Genomic DNA, 18,174 nt, shown 5'->3' with positions numbered 1-18,174 from the left:
TCTTTATACACTGCTCATCCCTCTCATTCTTTAATGGCATTGCCTCAGATGCACTTGACATCCCACAGCCTGTCGTGATATTCTGAAGAGCTGCCTGGAGCACCCAATTTGGAATCTGCTTTTGATGTCCTGTGTAGGGTTATTGTCCCCCCAGTCTAGACTGGAATCCCCATCTTCTGCTTCTCTAAATCCCTAAATCCCTGTGCCTGTTGGCATTGTTCTTTACACACTGAGCGTCACATCTAGCATCAACTAAACCAATAATACATCCTTGCACTGTAATGATAAAATGACGTTATAACAGGACAGCAAAAATATTTTTAAAATATAGTGCAAAGAACATTTGTGTATCCTATGAATGAGCAATTCTCCTAGGAATGTACTCTAGAAAAACTTGGCGTTTGTGTCCTAGGAGACACACATGTACATACCAGCAGAATTCGCGATAGTCCAGATATCCATTGACAAGAGAAAGAGTGGGAAAATTGTTAAATATGGACATAGTCAAATATACAGCCGTGAAAATAGATGGACTACAGCTAGCTATATGCATAGTAACATGAGTGAATCTCAGAAACATAATATCGAGTGACAAAAGCAAGTTGGAGAAGACCATATATTGTTTAGCTTTACAACACTTTTATAAAATTATTTTCTTTTTTAAAAAGCAAGATACCAAAGAACCCAGAACTGTAGCAGTTTTCCTAAGGCAGGGTAGGTAGGGACGGGGAGGACGCCCTGGGTGGGCATCATGGTCATGCTGTAGGCCTTGAGGGGGCCATGGGTCATAGGCACTCATTTTATTTGTGCTTCACATGTGGTTTGCACTTATTCTTTTATATATACCCAAAAGTACATAATAAAAATTTAGAAAACAGAGGAGCAGCAAGAAGACGTTAGGGTTGCCTCACACCTTTTCTGGGGCAGACGCTGACATAAGAGTTAAAAGGAACATTTCCTCCTAATGTAGCCAATCAGTATTGCAGAGTAAATAAAACACTGAGAATGTCTCCAGCAGAGGAGGAAGGAGAGAGATATTTTTATTTTGTACCAAAAAAGGAAGTTTACCTTTCAGCATTGAGACCCATTTTTTTCTGAGTTGAATTTCAGACGATGACAGCTATTTCAAAGGAATGCAGACTTCTTGGGTTGTTAAAGTTGATGTGACTGATTTAGTAGAAGACACGGTTATAGCCAGAGAGACATCATTTCTTAAGGATGTGAATTCTAAAGAACAAATTTTTAAAAATAGTTATGGAGTCTTTGTGGTATTTCAGACTTTCACCCTGACTGATTTCATTGTATTGCTAGTCTGTAGAATATTACACATTTCAATGTGAAGCTTTCTTTGAAGAACATTAAGGCTTCTTTCCTTTTGTTTGCCTCACTGAAAAGAGCTGGGTAGGCCAGGGTCTGGTCCTGGTACAGTACTAAACCTCTCTAGGCCTCGGTGTCCACTTGCGGGCAACTACTAAGATCCTTCCAGCTCCAGCATCTTTGCCCCTACTTGCTTGACTTGGTGAACTGTTTGGGGAAAGGATCTCCTTTGGCCAGCTGAACAAGGAGATGGTAGGAAAACAGTTGCTTCTCTGCCACCTCCTGGCCTCTTAAACATCTAGACAAGAGGAACCTTTCCAGGCCTGCAGATTGAGCAAGGAAAAATTCATTATTCTTATGACTTTAAGCATTGGATTTGTCTAAAGCCAAATAGAATAAGAACTTGGGGTTACGGGGATGGGACCAGAAGCCAGAGTTCTGGGATCAAGTTCTGGTCCTGGTACTTTGTGGCAGTGTAACTTGGGCCAGTTACTTAACCTCTCTGTGCCTCAGCTGCTGCTTCTGTAAAATGAGGATAATAACAACTCCCTGTGGGACTGTTAGGAAGATTGAATGAGTAGGCTCATGAAGTTCTTAGAATATGCCTGGCATCGTCAGGGCTCAGTGTTGGCTAGCTTCTAGTTAGAGAGCCTCTTCTATTTTCTATTACTCTTTAAGTCTATCCTATTATAATTACTAATATAATAATAATTTCTGAGACTTTTCTTGGAAATCCCAGCCACAAAGGAGAAGAGCTGGTATTGGTGACTGTTTAACAGGTCGTATGGATGTGCAAGAAAGAGATGCTTGGATGATACCATTTGCCAAACTGGGAGGCAGTTTCTACCAAGCATGTTTTTTTTGTGGAATGCTTCCGTAGTTCTCTTTGAGTTGTCTTAGAGACATGCTGAGAAACATCCTTTTAGATGTTTGGCAGAGCTAGGGAGAGGAGGCAGAGCTAGGGAGAGGAGGCAGATATTTGGACACCTAGTACTTGCTTGTTGGTCCTTCTCTAGGCACCTCCTCACAGTAACCCTGAGCAACAGCTGTTGTTACCTCCATTGGACAGAAATAGAGGCTCAGAAAAGCTCATCAACTGGTCTCAGATCACTTCACTGGAAAGGATATAGACCTATGTGGTCAGAATGAGAAATACCCATTTTAGCCTCAAATTCTGCCTGAGGTTGGCTGGCTTTGCTTCTGAGTCCAGGCTGTCAGTGGCATCCAATGATCTCTCCTCTGTGGCATATGTGCTGTCCTGTGGGGCCCAGGACTCTGTGGCTCTTCATTCACGTGGTGAGCATTTATTAAACACCAGATATGGACAGTCCCTGTCTTCAGGCAGTTTATTGTTGGGCGGACAGTGGAGTACTGCAGTTGTAATTCAAGTGATAATTCAAGTGATAGAGACCATTAGGGAAACAAACTGGGAAACTAGGCCCTAAGGTATTAACTCTGGTGGTCTCTAAGTAGACAGGATTAAGGATAATTTTTCTAATTTTCTTATTTATTTGCCTCTGTGTTCATTAACTCAGCAAATGTTTATTGAATGCTCACTGTGTGCCAGATTCTGTTCTAGGCACTGAGGAGACAGCCATGAAGACAGGCAGGGCCCTGCTCTTCTAGGGGGCATGGAGGGCACAGGAGATTAAGAAACAGGAACATAAACAAGAAAATGTCCAATGGAGAGATGGGCTCGGCTGAAAATTAAAACTGGTGATTTGATAGAATGATTGACTGGTGGTTCCAAGGTGATGTTTAAACCGAGATCTAAATGACAAGAGCCAGTCACAGAGAAGAATGGCACGCAGAAGAAATAGGTAGGTAGAATATGAATTAGGAGCCAGTTTGGTGTGCTGGTTTCTCTGAAGTGACAGTGAGTGGTTTGTTTCAGTAATAAGGAAAGTGGAAAGAGAATACAGTAGTACATTGGTGGCACATAAGAGTTAACCTTCAAGTCTTAACCAGCATCCATATTTAGAATAATTTGGCTTTTATCCTCTGACCTTTTGCTGAGGTGAGCCTGTCCCTTGGGTTCTGGCTTACCACCCTGTGCTGCTCAGGGTTGGGGTGGGGAGAGGGCCACCCTGTGAGGATTAGTGGACATCAGCTATCACTACCTGAAGTCCGTAGAAGTAACTCCCTCAGCTGCCTATAGAAATCTGCTTCATTCCTCCACAGCTGCCATGGGGAGAGTTTGACATGACCTCCAAGAACTGCTGATTTAAGATCAGAGGTGAGCAAACTACACATTTTTCTCATCGCTTTGGTTTTATATTTACACAGTATGGAAATACCTGTTCTTTACCTGCAAGCTTCTTCTTGGCTAGTGTGAGCACCTTTTGAGGAAAATGTTAGGTCACTGCCATGCCCAAAACCAAGTCTGTGGGGTTCTGGCTGAGGGTATCCATAGCTCACTCTCCCTTTGCGCCTACTCTCTTCCTGGTTCCTCAGGAGATTGTGACAGCCCAGCACTTAGCGTCACCACAGTGACCAGCCAGGTCTAAATTAAGTATGAAATCATGGGAATGCTAAAATTTCCCATGCAGCTCTGCATTTTTTTTAAATGTCTCAAGTTGGAAAATTGTACTGATCAAATCGTAATCCATAGCTGGGCATACCCTGTGGGGTGGGGTGGGTGCCTGAAGCCATCAAATTTCCTATTCCGTGGTTCCCAGTTTCTGGGTGGCATTGCTATCTGTCATTAGTGGGTATTTCTAGTCAAAGTTTATTAGAAATGGAGACTCTCTGGCTCAGGGATCACACACAAGCCCCTGTCCTTGGAGGCAGGAAGGGTCTGAGGGCTGTGCTTTATACTTCCTGGAGACCAAGGGAAGCCCTACCTTTTTGCCCACCACAGAGCCCCTACAGGCCAAGAGAAAAATCTGCCATAGGCTTGTGGCTGGAGTTCCACCGGCTACTGGGTCTGGTTGGGAAGCCTGGACTCTCCATGACACTCCAAAGATGGCAGGGAATTGAGCTATTTGTCAGAAAGGGGATCCTGGGAGTTGAGAGTTTGGGGAAAGCATCTAGTCTACCCTATCATTTTAGAAGTCTAGTCACTGGCTTGCCTGGTGTCGCAGAGTGGTCATAGTGCTTGACTTAGATCTCTGGTTTCTTGTGTTCTGATTTTGTGTGCTGTGCCACTCCACACTGTTTGCTTTGTGGCATGATTTTTTAAGAATGCTGTCCATGATTGGTCATTTACAAAACTACTTTGAGGAGTAGAAGGGGGATATTAAAGAATTTCTTTTTTCCTTTATGGCATGATTATGCATCCCCTTGGCCCAGTCATCAGGGTGTTTGATCCTTGACCCTGTGAGGGAGGCATAGCTTGTCACATCCCCATTTTCTAGATAGGTGAATGAGGCTAAGTGACCACATCTGATACCCAGGGTGCAGCCAAAATGGCCAGAACCAGGTCTCCTGACCGTGGTGCTTCATTCACATAATCTTTAAAAATGACTGCATTTCAATACCTGTGTAGTCTATACCTGCAGGCTGCTCTTCTCAGAGACTAAATGGTGTATACATCGGTGAAGAAAATTGAAATTCCTTATGTGTGTTTTCAGTACATGATTTCTGCTTTTAGTAAAATTAAGGACACGTGAAGTCATAGGAAGCTGTCTGACATCTAATTAGAACTCTCCTGTGCTTGTTCCAATGACTGTCGAATCCTGGGAGAATCCTCTCAAGTGGCTCTTTGTGGGAAGACCTCCTGCCTTGTGTGAAGGATGGCATTGGCCAGCACGAGGGCAGGGTGTTTTTACCTGGTCAGTCCTTTAGGTCTCCACCAGGCCCTAGGTTAACTGACACCTCCCTCGAGCTCTTCCACCCCTGGAAGAGAGAGGAGAGTGCATGGGTAGTTTAACTTTACCTGCTTTATTATGTACAAGTCAAGTCTAAAATGTTTCTTTTCTCTCAAAATTCTTTAAGCATATGAATGCAAATTTTTTAAAGCACACTTTTTGTGTAGTGATATAAATTTTAATTCTCTACCCAACAAGAGATCACTGGAATTTAGATGCCCACGTTCAGTTAGTGAAGAGGCCTTTTTTTTTTTTTTTTTTGGCTTAATCTCACTTTTTCTGGTGTGTGTAAAGGATTTTTTTTTTTTTCCCATTTCTCCTGTCTCCATGAGTAGTAGTTATAGGCTCTTAAGTTATTGCTAGCTTGGCTAATGCAGAGTCATAATAGTCCTTTCTCTTTAGGCTGAAATGATTACTGTGGAGAAGAATGTGGCACTGTCCATATTGTCCTAACTGGACTGTTGTCTTCTGGAGAGTCAGCTCAGTTTAGTCATGTGAGCTTCGATCTCAGCCATCCCCTGACTGAGCCTCCTTGTAATGGTTGTGGTACCCTTTTCCCCAGTAAGAAGGTGGAGATGTTGCCTCACTCACGGACTGCACACACAGGAAGATTAAAACCATCTAATCAAGGCTTGCAAAGCATTTCACAAACTTAGTGTTTCTGTGTGTCATACAGTGACACATGGCACTCACTTCAGTATGCCTATAATCACTCTGAGAGCTTGGGAAGAGTGTTGTGTCCTCTCAGCATTATCCCCAGTTACTGTGTGTATGGAGGTTTGAACAGTGTCCCCAGCAGATTCTCATGTATAGGGTGAGTGAGCTACACCAGTGTGATGCTGCAGGAAAGATGGCTATACCCTCTTCCCACGGCTCTCCCTGTTGTCTGCCTGGAGAAAAATGAAGTACATGCGAAGTCACAGGAAGCTACCAGACATAAATAGTTCGAGCTAAAGATTTTTGGGGTGAAGATTTTCAGTTCAGTTCACTCAGTAATATTTATTGATTATGACTGGATTGTCACAGTCATTATCGATTGACCTGTGGCCGTTAGCTTTTGGAGAGAGGGAGAGACAATTATTGTTATTCCCTCATTGCTGGTCTTGATCCCTGCTTCCTGAAAAGCCACTGTCAAAATCTGTAGACCCTGACAGGGTAACCATCTTTGCAGCACACGGTCAGCCATGTGCCTTGGCATGACAGAAGCACATTGGCAGAGAGACACATGAGCTTTGACCAGGGACCCATCTGTGCTGCTGGGAACCAGGAAAACTTCTTCTTTCCCGCATAATGGGAACTCTAGATTTAGAAGGAATTTCCCCACCCAGCTCTGCAAGTCCTTGGAGCACATTTTTATGGAATTCTTCTTGCCTCTAGGGGCCTCACTCTAGCCTTGGAATTTTTTGTTTGTTTAGTTTTGTTATGTTTGCTATTTTATTCAGTCTACTTCCAGTCTCCACTGTCTTTCAAATTCTCAGTGTGTTTTCATATGTTCCAGAATTTCCTTCCGCAGCTTGTCCCCTGTAAATGTGATGATCCAGCTCTTACTTGATGGTCACCATCATAAGCCACTCTCAAAAAAGAGTGATGATTCCAGACTTTGACTGTGGGTGCCTGAATTTTGAGGAGTGACTAACTTTTCTGGGAGGACACAGCTCCTCAGTCAGCCTGGGGCCATGGGTCAGGTGTGACAGGAAGAGTCTGGTTGGTGTCCCCGTACTTCCACTTGAGGCCATCTTGGAGGCTCTGGAGAAGCCAGTACTCTCTGTGTTTGTTGTTTGGCTGTTGCTGGTTTTCTTTCTCTCACGGCGCTCGTTGCACAGGGCTCTTTGCACATGTGCTACAAAGACGTTCACTCTGTCTGTCAGAGTCTACACCAAATCCCTAAAGAGATTCTGGCAGTGGCTTTTCAGGGATCAAGGATCAAGACCTATGATTAGGGAATAGCAGTAATCTTCTCTCTCCCCGCAAAACTTAACAGGGCTGATGTTGCCAATGATAAAAGCACACATTGCTCTAGGTTACAAATGACCACATTGGCTCATGCATCTGAGAAGTCCAAGGGATAAATGGCTTCAGGCAAAGGTGGACCCAGAGTCCAGAGGATGTTCTGTCTTGCTCCTCCTCTTGGCTCCTTGGTTGCTTTTGCCTCGGCTTCAGATTTAGGTAAACACTGGCCCTGTGGTGGCTTCTAGCAGCTTAGCAACCTGCTGGTTTCCCAGTCGTTTCAGGGCCCATCCAGACAGGTATCCAGGTGGTCTAGTCTGGATTGTCAGCCTGCCCCTGAACTAGCCACTGTGGGCTGGCTAGCCATGGTGGTCAAACTGACTGGGCCTGGACCTGCTCCTGGCCACTTCCCCCATGGAAGACCAAGGCTCTTTCTAAGATAAAGGGATACGGATGATGCATAGACAGAAACAACAGATTCCACTTCCAGAAAATATTCTTTGGCTTAAAGATCCTTCCCTAGTACTTTTCTAACTGTAGAAAAGCGAGTGTCCCCTTCCATGAATAGACTGTGACTTTTGATGTCGAATCTCTCCAGAGTTCTCGAGGGCCTTTAGGAAGGCCTGACAGAAATATGCATTGCCCATGGTGAGACTTCCCCATATCAACTGATATGTTCAGTTTCTTTGCTGTTGGTTGGATTTTATCAACTCTTTGTGGTTACCAGTGGTTATCTCATGTGCATCAGAAACCCTCATTCTTAATAAAATGAATTATGAATTAATACAATTTCAAAACAGGCTTTTCAGGGTGGAGTCTGGAGTGGGGCAGTATGGTGGGAGTTCCTGGTTATCTCATCCAGGGAAATCAGTGGGCATCCTCTGGTTTCTGTTGCAGCTGTGTTTGGTATGTGAAGAAAGATTTGTTTGCCTTCCATAGAAAATCCTAACTTGAAGTTATGTTGTTGTCTCCATTAAAATATATATATATGTATGTGTGTGTGTATATACATATATACACACACACACATACATATATATAAAGCTGTAACAGAATTGTATAAACTCACATGCTTCATTACCACTTATCATAAAATAGTTCTAAGTAATACCTGATGATAGAAATAGATTTCTAAAGGCATTTCTAGTTACTGATACTCTAATGGCATTTGTCCCTTCAGCTGTCAGTATATATTTTATGAAAACGAATCCTCCCACTTTTTTTTTTTTTGTACTTTAACAAAGTTTATTTTGCTTCCTGTTTTGACAATGTCCCCCTGCCTGCTGTCCTCCCTATATCTGGAGGTCCTAAATAAATGATTGGATGTTTGTGAGCTGACCACATTTCCCCAAGCTTGAGTGAAGAGCCCAGAGGTAACAAATTATGCCGTTTTAGTTGCTTTTGTATGTACATTAGTTCAGGCTCAGCAAGTTGGAAACAGAAGAAAACTGGCAAATTGAGAAGGAAAGTTTGGAAAGTGGAACATGCAATCTATTAAAAAAAGACTGAAAACAAAACAAAACTCAGATTCTAGAAATAACACAGGATGTGTACTTGAGAATGGTGTATGTTTGGGCTGACTTTTGGGAGAGAATACCTGGCATATGTTTGTGGGCAGGGGAAATGTTTGTTTATCTGCCTAAGAGTGACGGGGAGAAGTTTTAAAATAGGAAAATGAGGTCTGAGGTCCACATGGACAAGTGCAACAGAGCCACAGAGGTCCACGTCTGCCGTTGGAGGTGGCTTGGAGAGCCAAGTGCCCAGGCTGGCACTGTTGTGGTCCTGCAGCCCACTCACCTATCACTGAGTTCTCAGCCGGCATTAGAAGTTTCAATTGGCAAAGTCTCTGGTGAGGCACGTAATCCAGTTGGCCTTGAAAATAGTTTCTTGGAGGTGCATTTGGTGTCTTATATCCAGATCTTGCTCTTCTCACCATTTGTCAGTCCTGAAAATGGCTCCTGTCTGTGGCTTTAAGAAAGTAACAGGCAGCCATTCAAATTACATAGACTATATATTTTTTTCTGACTATAACAAATATTTTATTAGCTTTTTCTTTCTTCTCGAAGCCTGTTTCAAAGAGACCGCTAACATATCTTTACAAGTTGAGCTTGTTAGAGGAAGCCCCTGCCTTAGTCTGTAGCCCTTATTTTTAAATTGTTTGGAGTCCTTTCTGTATTTGGGAGAGCAGAGGCACCTCAACCCTTGCTCACAGGAATTGCTGCCTTTCCTTTGCCATCAAACACCTGAGAGGCTCCATGGGTGCCCTGCCTGGGCCTCACAGCTTCTCCCTAGCCTCTCCCTGGGACGACAACAGATCTACCGTTTTGGTCCACCCTCCAAGGTGGCAAGACTAGAGGAGGGGCAGCAGAGCCCAGGGCATCATTTCTCCTTCAGGATATGTATATATTCTTTATTATGTTTTCAACCATTTGGGGCCCTTTTACAAGGACCATTTGCTTTCATGCTTAATAGAAGCTGTTTCCTGACCTGGAGAAAGGAAGGTGGCTCAGGGTCTCTTCAGAGGTATATTCCTGCTTCTCCAAGATGTGGGACGGTTGTACCTGCCGTGCACCAAACGGAATGACAAACGGAAGTGCCTGGCGGTCCTGGGCACATTGTAGAGCCCCTGAGCATTAAGTACTTCTGAATGTTACTACTGATTTTGATGCATATTTGCACTTTAAGCTGGGAGGTACTCATTAAAAATAAAGTGTTCTTTTTTCCTTTTTGAGACCCATTCCATCTCTGCCAGCAGTGAATGTTTCTGTGAATGAAAAACCTAATTAAATCAAATGTGCAGGTCACTGTGAAAGTTTTTATCCCTGGTCCTTTGACAGGCTTTAGAGGATTTATGAGAGCTGGTCAAATAGTGTAGAGGCAGAATATAACTGCCTTCAGCTGAAGCCCCATTCTGTGGAGGAAGAATTCTTGTCATATTGGAGGGTGGAGAGAAGGCCTTGTTGGCCAGAGCAGATATATTGTCACTTGCTCTGTCTCTTTCTTATTTGTATGGCTACATGTGATGAATGATCACTAATTGCATTTCCTGTGATGTTTCCCCACTCCTGACACCTTTTGTTAACTTATTCTTTCGAAGTGCCCATTACTTGTCTGAAGGTGGGGGCCATTCATTGTTTCTCTGGCAGAAGCAGCACAGCAGCTTGGCAGAGAGTAAAGGCCATTGCAAGAGGAGGAAGGAGGGTTCTAGCCAGGTGGCCTCAGGTTCCTCATCTGTACCAGGGAATGAATAATCTTTACTCGGAAGGTTTTCATGAGCGTTAAGTGAGCCTGGCCTGAGAACTCTAGTAGGCAGTAGTTGGGGATGGGGCAGTAGATGCTGGGGGAGCTTTGTATCAAGACCGCAGCTGTGCTGCTTTATCTTTGGCAGTCCCGGAAGTCTTCTGAGCCTGTGTCCTCATTCTATAGATGAGGAGTAATCTAAGTTGCCACTTTCATTTTATCCACTCAGGTCTCCTCAGCTTTGAAGACCATACTGAGGGTTATTTCTGGCAAAAAACCTTTCTGTGAGTGCCCTTTACAGCCCCCAACAGCTAGCTGAGGCAGTTGTTCTGGCTTTCCATCTTTAGCTCCCCTGTGTTCACTTCCATCTCCTGCCAGACCGTGGCCTTCCTGAGGAAAGAGACATTGTTTTAAATCTATTTCATACATTTATTCAACAGAGTTTATATCCATGTCAAGCACACTGCTAGGTGCTGGGTGTTCATTAGTGAACAAGACTAATGGGGGTCCCCAAATTTGTGGACCAGAGCCCATTGTCAGAGACATGGATCTCACTCTAGCTTGGTAAATGTTTCTTTTCTGGAGAGAGAATAGATGTGTTTGTGGCATAAGATTTGGTGAACCAGTTAATGCATAACCCTGAGCCTCAGTTTTTTTCCTCTGGACATGTGGGGATTGGAATAAAGCCAGGTTATTTCTTAGGTATATTATACAGCTTGGGCTAGATACTGGAGACTTTTGAAAGCCCAGTGGAGGGCCTTAGCTGGGCTCTGGAAGAATAGTTGGGAACCTTTATAAAAAGTCAGGAGGAAAGTGGTGTTCATCAAGTAGTCCCTGGGGCAGTTAGAAGCACTATGGATCAAAGCCAAATGTTAAGCAATTTTGAAGAGGTCGATAGCCATTTTCGAGTTAAGATATATCTGAAATAAGAGGCTTTCTTTCTCCCAAAGATAATTTAAAATCTGTCAGGATCAACTTCCTCCAACGTTATGATTCTTCTATAGCTGGCTTTTGCCATGAGGTGAAAATACAACCCATAGAAGAGCCATTCCAATGGAAGCATTTTGAAAATAGAACAAAAATAGAAAATAGTTATAATGTTTACTTGTTTTCTTCCAGAGGCCTAAACTTGAGTTTAAATTTTATTCATTAGTAACCTGTAATATCGATCTTATCTTAGTTTTGAAAGAAGAATGGAATCTTTTTCATCCTAGAGAGGCTGGATATGTCCACTTACTGCCTCCCTGACATGCCCCAATACCTGCTGTTTACAAAAATGTCTGCACCAGAGCCTCGTACTGTCTCAGAGGAGCTCATGGCACAGTGAGTGTTTTTATTTCTTTAGGTCATGGCTTCTGGCTTCTTGGACCTGAGCCTCCAGCAGAGGAAATGACTGTCAGGGATCTTGCTCCAAATCTGTTACAGAGACTGAACCTGAACCTTCGCAGGGTGCAGACTTGTCCAGGAGAGGAAAGTTTCTCTCTTTGAAAGGCTTTACATTTGTAACGAGGAAAATAAAGATGACGACATCATCTATCAGACGGCAGATGAAAAACATTGTGAACAATTACTCAGAAGCCGAAATAAAAGTTCGAGAAGCCACCTCCAATGACCCATGGGGCCCGTCCAGCTCTCTGATGACTGAGATCGCGGACCTGACCTACAATGTGGTGGCTTTCTCAGAGATCATGAGCATGGTGTGGAAGCGGCTCAATGATCATGGCAAGAACTGGCGGCATGTGTACAAAGCTCTGACGCTACTGGACTACCTCATCAAGACAGGCTCTGAGCGGGTGGCCCAGCAGTGCCGAGAGAACATCTTTGCCATCCAGACCCTGAAGGACTTCCAGTACATCGACCGTGATGGCAAGGACCAGGGCATCAACGTCCGCGAGAAGTCAAAGCAGCTGGTGGCCCTCCTCAAGGATGAGGAGCGGCTGAAGGCTGAGAGGGTCCAGGCTCTCAAAACCAAAGAGCGCATGGCCCAGGTTGCCACAGGCATGGGCAGCAACCAGATCACCTTCGGTCGTGGCTCCAGCCAGCCCAATCTCTCCACCAGCTACTCGGAGCAGGAGTACGGCAAGGCTGGGGGATCGCCAGCCTCCTACCATGGCTGTGAGTAGTGGAAGCTCTCCCCACCCCTTGCCAGAGCATGCTGGCTGCAGATGCAGTAGCGCTGGGCAACAGGGTGGGTGCCCTTGGGCTGAATAAGATCTTGCATCTGTCCTCCATTTTCAGCTTCTAACAGCCCAGACAACAGTGCTATTGGTCTGCATCCAGTTATTGTTATGAAGGGACTTTCAGCCCCTTGGCTGCCCTGGCTTGGGGGTCTTGAACCCTCTGCTGCTCTCTGGTCTGCTTCTGTACATCTGGGCAGGACTGGCCCTCAGGGAGAAGATAGGCATAGAGGCAGGTCTCTCCTGCTTCCTCCTTGGGGAAGGACTATAGTGAAGGGATTGGATTACCGTACAGCGGGGAGTTGACTGTATTTGGTAGCTAGGAGGAAACAAATGCTCTTTCTAGATAATCTTGTTTCTTTACTCCCCTATCAAATGTTTTTCTAATGACCGGGCTGCAGGTCTCCTGACTGGCTCAGTATATTTTCGACTTCAGCATCACAGGGCATGAGGTGGTATGTTTCTTTCTCACTTAAAGAGCAAGAAGGGGAAACTTCTTCAGGTGTTCATGTGGGCAAGGCCTCCTTTCCCAACAGGTGGACAAGAGTTCTTGGTGATTTGGTTGCATGTCTGGGTCTGCTGGGTAGGGCTACTCTGTTTTCTTGTTTTGCATGTCGGATTACTCTGAGTCTTTCCCCAACATTCAGAAGAGATGTCAGGGAACAGAAGTAAGAGTTCAGGGCCTGATGGAAGCTGGTCTCTCTGAGCTGCATGGGCATCCTGGTTGCTCACTGAAAGAGGTCTCAGGAATGGCGCCCCTCTGCCTTTCTAGTGCGATGTTGAGACAGGTGGCCCTGGTCGCCTGCAGTGCGGGCTGGGGTGGGAGATACAGAAATTGTGTGTTCTGTCTGTTGACATAAAAGTGCAGGTCCCCATACCCATTCTTTTTAGAATCAGTAACACTATGTCAGCATAACAGAAAACTTTTTTTTAGAGGAAGTTGTTTGTAGTTTGACAAACCCCTGTAGACCCTTGCCTAGTCAGTGGTTCTGTTACCATACCAGTTACTAACATTTCCTGCTTTTGAAGGTTTCGATTTGACATTGTATAGCCACCAGCAGCATTTTGAGAAATGTGTCAAATAGGAGATTTGCATAGTAAAGTTAGGACTTCCTGTCTCTAGGAATTCTAAATTATTATCAAGCTTGGACAGGTTAGTGTTTTCTTGTCCCATTTCTAGTTATTGTCATTTCCTCACTTAGTTTGAATGGCTCTGCGTAAACAAAGGTCGTGACCTTCGTGAATGTGCTTGAAAAAATATAACCTACATCTCTAGAGGTCCCCCTCTGGGCTAGGGTGCACCAAAAAATGAAGCTTGCCCTTTAAGAAGTAAAGTTGTCTGTTTCTCTTAAGGAGCCTCTTTCCATCCGCCAGAAAAGCCCCTGTGAGTTGAGTTGGTCTCTAGCCTCCTTGGCTCCCTCTTTGGAAAGTGGCTGTGCTATATGGTCATGGAGAGCTGCTCCTCTACCTGCGTTTTGCAGTCATTGTTCTTAAGAAGCTAAAGGTTACAAAGTGAGGAGCTGAAATAGTGTCCTATTTCATCAGTAGTTTGTGGGATGTTCCAGGTGCAGAGTGTGTCAGGGTGCAGGAGTCCTGGAGGTCTGGATCGTGCCTCTGGTTATAGGTCCTACCTGGCCTTGCACTGGTTTGCCTGATGCTCCCAAGACCCCAGCTCTAACGGTTTCATGTTTCCTCAGACCTTGAGCTTGAGCTGCATGTTCAGGGTCAGAATGTGGTCAGCAGGCTAGTCACTGCCTCCGAGTTAGGCGTTGGCCTTGGCTCGAACTCTGCTGCTCCCTCTTCCTCTAATGGCTTGTCTCTCTTCTGTATGTATGTGTGTGTGTGTCCCTGCCCGACAGCGCCTGAGGCCTCGCTGTGCCCCCAGCACCGCACAGGGGCCCCGCTGGGTCAGAGTGAGGAGCTGCAGCCGCTGAGCCAGCGTCACCCCTTCCTGCCGCACCTGGGGCTGGCCTCCCGCCCAAATGGTGACTGGTCCCAGCCCTGCCTCACTTGTGACCGCGCAGCCCGAGGTGGGACGGCGGTTTGCTTTTCTCCTTCCTCGAAATGCTGGGCAGCTTGCTGGGGTGTGCTTGTCATATCAGTACAGCCAACTCTCTCCCTGTCTCCTCTGGGCCTCATGGTCCAGCCTCCAGTGGACCTAGGACCCTTTTTGTCCTTTCTCACTGGGAGCTTATGTCCTAGCCATGCTCCCCTTATAGAATCCCACATCACTTGCTAGAAGTTCTGCTGAAGGTTTAATAGGGGAGCTGCTATTTGGGTCAGGCATGGGTGGTTGTCCATGCTCTCCTTGTGTCCCCACACCCTGGAAAATTGCAGGGTCCTCTGCTACCTGCCAGACCTAGGTGTGGTGGACGATCTGACCACTTGGCTTCTTGAGCCAGAAAAGTGTGATTTAAATCTCACAATGCCAGGCAAACCTGAGGGCCTTGGTGGATCGTTGTTGGAAGTCATCATCCCTGATGCAGTGATACACGCCTTGCTGGGGACAAAATGGGGTTGTTTTTGCTTCTCAATTAATTACTGTTCTTGAAATCCCCATTACTATGGTAAACAGAGAGTTAGCTGTACTGTCAATTCTAGGTCACAGTGTTTGAAGATACCTATTCAATGGTTAACTAAAAATGGGGCTTCTCTTTTGACTAATTATTAATGTATCCTGGTTGGAGTCTACAACTGTTGCAGGTTAACTGAAAGTAGATTTCGCTGTTGCCTACAAGAAAACGCTCTCAATCTAATCTACCTTTGGTCCCAAGTAGAGCCCTGTTACAGAGAAGAAAGCTGATACTAGAAAGGGCACTGATGAAGGGCCTTTGTGCAACTTCCCGATAAAATGGCCAGCCTTTCTTCATTCAGCCCTGGAAACAGTTACTGTTCATTCATGTCTCATTAATAGTACAGCTTGTTTGACTTGGGCATTTGTGTGATCACTATAGTTAGCTCTGGGATATTTTCCTTCATTTCCCTGTCTTCCCCTAACAGTTCATACAGGATTTTGTAAGGAGGGATCAGCTTTGCACTGTAGAGAATGCAAAAGGTTAAAGTGTGTTTTCAAGGAGCTCTCCAATGCACTGAGTTACATGTCTGTTTCTCCCGCTAGATTTCAGAGGTTATTCCTGGCAAGTTCTCAGTGTTCCCAGAACTCCAGGAGCTCCCCCTTTGTTTTTCCCGAGTTCTACCCATTCAGTGACTGGTAGGGTCTGTTTTGAGTGTAGTGGTTAATTTTGTGTTCACCTGGCCCTCCAGCTCTCTTGGTGGCAAGCTGGCTCTCCTGGGACATTTGCATATTAAAATCGTGCTGTCATGCTTCAGCCATCCTGCCACTTCTTCTCACTGTGGCCAGAACCAGACACCCTGCTCCATCAGGCCAGTCTCCTCTACCTTTGCAACTGTGCCCACACAATCCCATCCACTTGGGGGCCTCTCCTGAATATCTGGCTCAAGGTATACAGCCCATGTGGATTTCTCTTCTTCTTTAGCTCTGGTCGAAATTAAGGATACAAATGAGTTTTGTTTTATTTTTCACAATTTCTCACGCCCCACCCTAGGTGAGTTTTGGGCAAACAAGTATTGCACGGTATCACCTTTCATCCTTTAACTGTTTAGTGTGTGCATTTTTCTCCATATTTTACACTCTCCCTGCGATGGGGGGTGTTTGAGGGTAGTACCCTACAACTGCTTTCTGTTCTTAGCACCTAACAGAATGTTCAGTGTAAGGTAAATGCTTAATATATGCACATCCACAGATTTGCTTTGAACATACTAGCTTGGAGGAGTCAGACTGATACTAGTCATCCAGAAATGGTTTTGTGAAATGCAGGCTGTGATTCAGGGAAGACATTTGTTAGGGGCACACTTAGGACCCCAGAACCTGCAGGGAAGGCCTGGTGGGCATGAGTACAGTCTCCGGGTGGGGGCGGGGGAGGCTGACTGCTAAGAAGGCCCCTTTGTGGCACTTTGGCTGCTGTTCTGACTCAAAGTAATCATGGTGATGTTGAAGGAGCGCTTCCTTTTCCATGCCATATCCATTTATTCTCCCTGTGCCTCCTCTCTCCCTCTCACCTTCCACATACATCTGTAGATCTAACCTTGGAGACCTTTCAAATACTGTCCATCTCTAGTTCCATGGCCTTGATTCAGTGCCAGCTTTCTGAATGGTGTCCTCTCTGTTAGCCTTCCTGTTTTTATCCACTCTCCAACTTTATAATTGATGCCCTGATCCCAGGTCTCAGAAGGCTCCTCTGGATCCCAAGGGTCCCTTCAGAGTCCAGCCCAGAGCCTTTGACATGGCAGATAACTCCCTTCCCTGGTGGTCCTTGGCTGCTCTCTGCCAACTCAGGTCTGCTAAGGTCTGCCTTGGGGCAGCACTCTGAATAAAGCCTGCCCCAGCTTCACTGTGGTTCCCATGTTCCTTTGTTCATTCAACAAGTATTGAGTTCCTATCATGTGCCAGGCACTGTGCTAAGCACAGAGCAGAACCCCCTGCCACTATTAATGAGAAGAGAGAGACAGTAACATTATAGAGCACGATACATGATAAGTGCTCTAGAACACAGCAAATGAAACCCAAAACAAGCTAGGCAAGTATGAGGAGTAAGGAAGGTGGTCTGCAGTGATAAAGAGGGTGTCAGAACAAGTCTCTTTGAGAAAGTGATATTAGAGCAAAGATAGAAGGAGGAGGTAGAGCAGGTAGAGGAGGAGGTAGCTATGTGAAGGTCTGGAGGAGTATTCCAGGCAGAGGGTAAGAGTATGCTCAGGGTGTTTGTGAAACAGGAAGGAGAACAGGAAGGTGGCCATTGTGGCTGGAGCTGTGTGAAAGAGTGTCAGGTGAGGTCAGGACGGGCGTATGGCAGAGGTAGGGCCTGGAGAAGGTGTAGGACTGCTTCTCAAACTCACTCTGGTAGGGAGCAGTTCTTTCCATTCCTAATCCATCTCAGACTGATACTTTTTATATCAATGTTTGGATTTTATAGCAATGTCAGATCCGTTATAAAAGCTTGTCAGTACCTTCTCTCACTGTACTTTGTTGTGGACCACATGCTAAGTAGACTGGTATAGGGCCTTCATGTCATTGGAGGCCCTTTGGCTTTTACTCTGTGAGGAGTAAAAGCTGAGGAGGCAGAGGGTGGGTTTGGAATCAAGGGACTTGATCTGATTTAAGGATGAGAAGGCTTAGGAGGACCCTCTGGCTGTGTATGGGGCAAGGTGGGCCCAGGAAGATCAGTCAGGAGACTACTGCCCTTATCCAGGTGGGAAATGATGTGCCTGGACCTGATGGGGCTGTGGAGGCCTGGATATATTGTAAAGGAGAGCAACAGGACTTGCTGGAGGACTGGATGGAGGTGAGAGAAGTTTAAGATAGCTCTGACGACTGCCAGCAGAACAACTGGGAGAAGGAGCTATCACCTGATGTCAGTCAGGGTGGCTCTGAGTGGACTGGTTTGAGCAGAGCTGGGGTTATGTTCTGTTCACATCGAAAGAGGCTAGTAGACATGCAGGTGGAGGTGTGGAGAAGGTCTGAGAATTCTAGGGCTTGGAGAGAATTCTGGGCTGGAGATGCTGTCAGCACTTTGGCCTCACTTGACACGTTTCATTGTGCACTTGCTGTTCACCCTACCAGGGCTGGGTCCTTGGCTCACTTGTGTTGGCTGCCTTACCGGGATCAC

The 18,174-nt window shown here is 45.5% G+C and overlaps 1 protein-coding gene across 5 annotated transcripts in view; it reads left to right on the top strand.

The window, feature by feature from the left end:
- EPN2 (epsin 2) overlaps positions 1 to 18,174 on the top strand; it is a 79,963-nt gene that overhangs the window by 22,476 nt on the left and 39,313 nt on the right. The window contains exons 1-3 of one of the 5 annotated variants that reach the window (XM_039847514.1): positions 3,499 to 3,553; positions 11,659 to 12,428; positions 14,350 to 14,520. The exons of 1 other annotated variant lie outside the window; for it this stretch is intronic. In XM_039847514.1, coding sequence (XP_039703448.1) covers positions 11,834 to 12,428; positions 14,350 to 14,520 — 766 coding nt within the window. In that variant the 5' untranslated portion in view covers positions 3,499 to 3,553; positions 11,659 to 11,833. Of the gene's footprint in view, positions 1 to 3,498; positions 3,554 to 11,658; positions 12,429 to 14,349; positions 14,521 to 18,174 lie in introns of those variants that run through there. 3 more of the 5 variants (XM_039847510.1, XM_039847509.1, XM_039847513.1) reach the window with 3 other exon arrangements.

Source organism: Pteropus medius, unplaced genomic scaffold (assembly GCF_902729225.1).
Source record: "Pteropus medius unplaced genomic scaffold, Ma_sr-lr_union100, whole genome shotgun sequence".
In the NCBI taxonomy this organism is placed as follows: domain Eukaryota; kingdom Metazoa; phylum Chordata; class Mammalia; order Chiroptera; family Pteropodidae; genus Pteropus; species Pteropus medius.
The sequence above is the reverse complement of the archived record's forward strand: the minus strand, read 5'-3'. Positions and strand labels throughout refer to the sequence as shown.